Source organism: Gossypium arboreum, chromosome 10 (genome assembly GCF_025698485.1).
Source record: "Gossypium arboreum isolate Shixiya-1 chromosome 10, ASM2569848v2, whole genome shotgun sequence".
Taxonomy (NCBI): domain Eukaryota; kingdom Viridiplantae; phylum Streptophyta; class Magnoliopsida; order Malvales; family Malvaceae; genus Gossypium; species Gossypium arboreum.
Genome location: NC_069079.1, coordinates 129227768 through 129234563, shown reverse-complemented (window position 1 = coordinate 129234563; position 6796 = coordinate 129227768). Strand labels below are relative to the sequence as shown.

Below are 6796 nucleotides of genomic sequence, written 5' to 3'. Positions count from 1 at the left end.
GGAGGGACAAATGATGAAGAAGTTCCAACCCAAGAACCTCTACAGAAACAAGATTCAATTGCATATAGGAGGCCAAGAAGAGAGATTCGTAAGCCTACTTGTTTTGATGATATAGTGGCCTATGCACTTCCAATTGTAGAAGATGATGTTTCGTCTACTTACACAGAAGTAATAAGTAACCCTGATGGTGTAAAGTGGAAGTAAGTCATGAATGAAGAAATGCAATCTCTTTATAAAAATAGGACCTGGGAGTTGGTGACACTGCCCAAGGGAAAGAAGGCAATTGAATGCAAATGAGTATATGTAAAGAAGGAAGGATTTCCTGGTAAAAATGAAATTCAATACAAGGCTAGATTGGTAGCAAAGGGTTACACTCAAAAAGAAGGAATAGGCTACAATGAAGTGTTTTCTCCAGTTCTGAAGCATTCGTCTATTCAGATTTTGCTAGCCTTGGTTGCGCAATATGACTTTGAACTAGTTCAGCTTGATGTGAAGACCGCATTTTTACATGGTGATTTGGAAGAGGAAATCTATATGACTCAGCCAGATGGATTCAAGGTTGCTGATAAAGAAAATTGGGTTTGAAAATTGACAAAATCGCTTTGTGGATTGAAACAATCTCAGTGGTACAAGCGATTTGATCAGTTTATGAAAGGGCAAAGGTACACAAGAAGTAAATTTGATCATTGCGTGTATTTTCAGAAACTACAAGTAGGAACTTTCATATACTTGCTCTTATATGTTGATGATATGCTGATAGCATCTAAGAGCAAAGTTGAGATTGAGAGATTGAAGACTCAACTCAATTTCGAATTTGAGATGAAAGATCTAGGTGAAGCTAAGAAAATTCTTGGCATGGAAATATGTAGAGATAGAGCTCATGGTAGAGTTAGCTTTAGCTTGTCTCAGAAGTAGTATTTGAAGAAGGTACTATAACAATTTGGCATGAACGAGCAGACAAAACTTGTAAGTACCCTGTTGACTTCTCATTTCAAGCTTTCTACACAACTATCTCGTTCGACGAATATGGAATGAGAATACATGTTGCAAGTTCTGTATTCTAATGCAGTGGGTAGCTTGATGTATGCAATGGTGTGTACAAGACCCGACATTTCACAGGCAGTTAGTATAGTGAGCGGGGATATGCATAATGCTGGAAAAGGACATTGGCAAGCTATAAAATGGATTCTACGGTATATTCAGAAGACTGTGGATGTTGGATTACTGTTCAAGCAAGATAATACACTTGGTAAATATGTTATTGGGTACGTTGATTTTGACTATGCCGGAGATTTGGACAAACAAAGATCAACCACTGGTTATGTGTTTACACTTGCTGGAGGACCAATAAGTTGAAAGTCTACACTATAGTTTACAGTTACGTTGTCAACCACAGAAGCCGAATACATGGCTGTAACAGAGGCTGTAAAGGAAGCTATTTGGTTACAAGGTATGGTCAAAACCTTGGGATTGGTTCAAGAGCATATTAACGTGTATTGTGATAGATACAGTACTATTCATTTAGAAAAGAATCAAGTTTATCATGCATGTACAAAGCATATCGTTGTACGATTCCATTTCGTGCGAGAAATTATTGATGAAGGGAAAATTCATCTTCAGAATATTAAGACTGTAGATAATTCCGCATATATGATGACCAAGGTGGTAACAGCAACCAAGTTCGAACATTGTTTGAACTTGATCAATATCCTACAAATTTAACAGTTGAAGAAGACACTATCAAGTATTGTTGTCAAAAGTAGAAAGAATTATGTGAAGATAAGATTATCCTAATCAAATCTTCAAGGTGCAGATTATTAGTAGCTACCCATATCTTTGAAAAGTCAAAGATATGGGTGTGAGAAAATTGACACCGGAAATTAGAACATTTAAGGCACCGAAATTTGGTTTGAAATTTAGCATGGGATAGTTTCAATTTTGGTCCCTAATTGTATAGGGACTTTGCAAGTTGATCCCTTAACCTCAACTTTAAATAGGCCTAACCATTTCTCATTTTCTTCATCCCATATTTGTCATTCTTTACTTAAGGCATTGTTCTCTCTCTCACTATTTGTAAATTTCAGTTGTATTTTTGGAGTGAAATATATTTGGTAGTGCCCGAGAACGTAGGCAAAATTTGCTGAACCTCGTTAAAATTCTGATGTTCTTTATTGTTTATTTTTGCATATTTTATGAGTGTGATTATAATGATTTATTATGCTATTAAATTACGATAGAGGGATATTCTGACTAGGAAAGACTTGGTACTGAAGTGATCCTCATGATCCACCTCTCTTTCCTAGAAGTTGAACCTAGTGTCATTTTCAGTACAAAAATTTTACTCTTTTACACGCTTCCGCGCAACATGTATAAATCTAATTTTGATAATAAATTTAATTACTAAGAAACCAAACTCGGAAGTATGAACTATTACATTACATCTTAATGGCTGAGTTAACTTTTAAAATACAAATAACTCCTTAGTTATTTTATGAAAATACATTATTTCTTGATATGGATAAAAATGCAAATAAGGAAATTTGCCTAAAACGTATTAAATGCTTACCTTTTATGCTTCTTTACTTCATGGTTAAGGTTTGGACCCCAGAAGACACCTACCAACTCCCATCTTGCTTGCTTATTTATTCCTCTTAGTCAATTACAAAGAAAATCAAAATAGCAAGATGCAGAGGCCAAGGTTTAAATTGCCAGAAGCTTTGGTTATGGAAATTCTGTCAAAGCTTCCAGTTAAATCCCTTACTCGCTTCAACTGTGTTTGTAAGTATTGGTGTTCTTCTTTTCAAACTCCTCATTTCATTTCCAAACACCATCACTACAACCTTGAAAACAGCAACCTTAATCTACTTCTTAGTCGCCGTGATGGCAACACCTTCCAACTTTATTTCTCTCAACTTTCAAATGAAAAAGATCAAAATTATATAGTAAAACAAAACATTCACTTGCCCTTTTTTAAGAATGATGTCCCCTCTGTTTATGGTGCTTGTCATGGATTATTGTGTTTACTTGATCCTTCAAAGGATAACGCCGCCATTTGGAACCCATCAACCGAGAGTTTAAAATCCTTCCACCATCTTCAATCCAACGCCCTCCATATTTTTCCCCATTCGAAGAAACCTTCCTTACTTTAGATGACGTTTATTTTGACCACGCTGCTTTTGGGTTTGATTCTAAAACTGATGACTACAAAGTCATACGATTTGTTAGTCTTACTTTTGTTAATAGTGAAGAAGAACATCCACATCCTCATAGTATGTACCAAGTTGAGTTGTATTCTCTTAGAAGTAATTCCTGGAAGGAAATTCCATCTCCTGAGTATATACCAACTTATACAACTTTGGGAAATATTTATGTAGATGGAATTTGCTATTGGAAAACAGAGACAGGGGCATATCTTGATTTTAGAGGACTGATTCTTTCATTTGACATGGGGAATGAGAAGTTCTCAATTTTACCTATCCCAGAATTCGTTGGGTCTTTCCCAGAATACTATGTTGATCTATTGGTGTTTAATGGATCACTTGGTGCTATTGTTTACCCATCGGAAAGAATTGACACGTCTTTTGATTTATGGGTTACAAGTGAAGGAGTGTGGACTAAACAATTCAATATTAAATCCATTTCTGGAGTTGTACGCCCATTGGGATTTGGAAAAAATGGTGATTTGTTTGTTAGAGACACAAATAATGAAGTACTCCTATTTGACGCCTCTACCCAAGAGCTTAGGAAGCTTGAGATTAATACTTATCTAGATCATATTTGGGCGGTCATCACCCTTCATGCTTATTTTGAGAGCCTGGTTCATATCAATGGAGTACAAGAGGTTGAAAAACATGTAATACGTCAACCAACGAGAGATGCATCAAATGAATACTGAATATAAAGAAGGATATGCATGAAATGAATATTGAATATGAAGATGGACGGAGAGGTAGAACATAAATGTGTAAGATGTAACAGGAATTTTTAGTTGTGAGCTTCTTAATATTGCTATTATTGTGTGGATTATATGTTTGAGATGTTAGCCTTTGCCTGGTTTGTGTATTTAGAGAATTGTTGAGTTTATGTTTGGTTTTAGTTGCTTAGATATCTATAAGATTTCTGCCATAGTTTGAAAATATCATTCTCCAAAGTGGTGAAATGAATATAAGTTTAAAATGCATAACAAAATGGAATTACAAAATTTTGCATTATATACACCAAAAAAGCACACAATAAACAAGTGAAAGTTTGAAAACAAAGAAAGCGGAAATTTCATAAAACGAAAATGGAAACTCACCAACCAGATTCAAGCAATTGAACAAAAAAAATCATATCTTTTCCCTCTCAAAAAAGGTAATTACTTTCAAAAGTTTTGAGTTTTTTATTTACATTAATTGTTTATTGTTCCAATTTTCGATTTTCCCCCTTTTTATTGATTGAGTTTCAATCCCCACCAAAAATTTAATTTTGTTTGACTTTTTGAAAGCTATTGAGTTCCATGGAACCCTACAATGCTTATACTCACAATAAACACCATAACCCACATGTTTTTCACTTGAGTTTCCATTTCTTGAATGCAATATTTAGCAGTAGCACAACTTGAATCCCAAACGAAGACATTTCTCAACAATTTATGCCCAAACAAATAGCTGAAAAGTAGCTAAACAAAGATAATTTCCACCAATTACAATGGACATGGATTCGGAGTTACCAGATCATTAGGTCATCAACTACACCTTGTTTCTATGTATGCTCTTTCTCAAGCAACCCTATATATGAAACTAATCCACAATTTAAGCTTGTTGTTTTATATATCTCGTTTCTCCATCTAAAGACTCGATTTCAAGTCTTCCTTTTTAAGGTGGTGTGTAATTGTTCTCTAGGGATGATAAATTTGCAAATTTGTCACTTGGTTTATTGAAAGTGACAGAAAACTATCACCCCCAATGCTTAACAAGAATGCTTAGCTTTCTGTTTGAGACCCTGTATTTTTTAATTATATAAAAATAGTTAAATTTTTAATTTGGTTCTTGCATTATGTTAAAGTTTGAAATTTGGTGTTTCAATGTTTATAATGTCATTATTTCGTCTAAGTATTTTATTCTAATTAAAATTCTAACCTAACTTGAAAGAAACATTAACATCATTAATTTTTTTGTTAGCTTCAAGTCCACTATAATGCCAATTTTTTGTGATAAACTTATTTTAGCATTGTCGATAAAGGGTGAATTTAGGAAAGTTTTATTTTGGTGGGATAAAGTAATATATTTTTAGGATAGTAAAAATGCAACTTCACCATTTTAATAACTTATATCTTTATAATTTTTAGAGAACTAAATCAAATTTTTTTCATCTTTGAAGGGCTAAAATGCAATTTTACCATTATTAATTTAAAATTTTAGAAATTATAAACAACATAAATAGAAAATTTTTCACGTCAGCCCGTGTGAATCTTTGATTCGATTATATAATTGTTTTTCATAATAGTAAAAGTACATAATAGTAAAAGAAACAAACACAGTGAAAGACAAAAACAAGAATCAGGTCTTTGATGTTTTTGATGCCAAACTAAACAACGCTTGAATTTCTTTCCAATCACAAATCACGACTTAAAAAGGCTATATTCATTTTTAATCTTCTCACTATTTTCTCCTATAAAACCTTGTGTGTTTCGTAAAATCATTTTTCTCTACTTTAAAACATAGAACATGATTATATACTATTAATAAATGAGGCATTGGTTACACAAGGAAAACATGAGATAATCTCACCCCAATTCGATTAAGGATGAATCTAATTTTGATAATAAATTTAATTCCTGAGAAATTAAACCCAGAAGTATAAACTACTACATCACATCTTGATGGCTGAGCTGAGATAGCAAGGATTTGATAAATAAATCAAGTCTTGGCTTTGTTGGTTGTCGCACTACTTTGTCCATTTCTAGCTATGGTATGACCTGCGACAATCACTCATTGTATCCCTTTTGTCAACAAATGCTGTACTACTGGATTTGGATATAAGGTTGGCTGCATGTCTTAGTATTTTATTAACACTCCCCCTTTGCTTTTTCTAACATTGAATTTCCAAATTAATAAAATGCAGATTCTGCTGCAATATGCTAACGAGATCGCACATCCAAGCCACCTCAAGAATATGTGCCATGGGTGGTGGTGAATAATCACCACTCGGACAAGTGAGTTTGTTTATTTCTCTCTCTTGGTGTGACTGTGAAGTAACATTTTGTGACAAGTAACTTCAATATTTATTTCATGGTTGCAGTACTTGGAAAATTTTGTGAAATATGTGTGCCAAGCTTATAAAGGAGATCATAAACCAGCTGCTTGCAAAGCACAATCATCCAATCTCAGCCCAACATCTATGCATGTAATATCTATATATGGAGTAGTTCTCTTTTGATTTGTAAATTTGTAAAAATGCATTGTATCATTTTTCATTATGGGTAGCATTTGCAGTACCCCAGCCGCCAGTAATTCCAGTGGTAAACTTCTATAAGTTGGCACTTCAGTGGCCTCCCTCTGTTTGTAGCTCTACTCTCAACTGTAAACTCCCAATCCCAACTGAATTCAAAATACATGGAATTTGGGCACAAGATGCTCATGACACGCCGGTGCCCCCATACGATACACATTATCCCTGCACCAATCCACAACCTATTATATTACAATCAGATCTCAGAGTATGCATGTGTACATTCTTCGCCTGAAAGTATTAAGTAATTTATCTGTAATCTAATCAATTTTTTTGTTTCTTATTTAAAAGCAATTGTTGAGTG

At 34.0% G+C, this 6796-nt stretch overlaps 1 protein-coding gene across 1 annotated transcript; it reads left to right on the top strand.

The window, feature by feature from the left end:
- The first annotated feature begins 2679 nt into the window (after positions 1 to 2679).
- LOC128282212 (F-box/kelch-repeat protein At3g23880-like) lies at positions 2680 to 3895 on the top strand. The gene is made up of 2 exons (XM_053020370.1): positions 2680 to 3072; positions 3150 to 3895. The coding sequence occupies exons 1-2, from the start codon at positions 2685 to 2687 to the stop codon at positions 3893 to 3895; spliced, it is 1134 nt and encodes a 377-aa protein (XP_052876330.1). The 5' UTR covers positions 2680 to 2684.
- Positions 3896 to 6796: the final 2901 nt, after the last annotated feature.

What these genes read in the sequence shown, in the direction of transcription:
- LOC128282212 (XM_053020370.1), top strand. Translation starts at nt 2,685, where the DNA reads ATGCAGAGGCCAAGGTTTAAATTGCCAGAAGCTTTGGTTATGGAAATT. An exon ending in TTGGAACCCATCAACCGAGA is followed by an intron (nt 3,073 to 3,149) that starts GTTTAAAATCCT and finishes TCCTTACTTTAG; the next exon opens with ATGACGTTTATTTTGACCAC.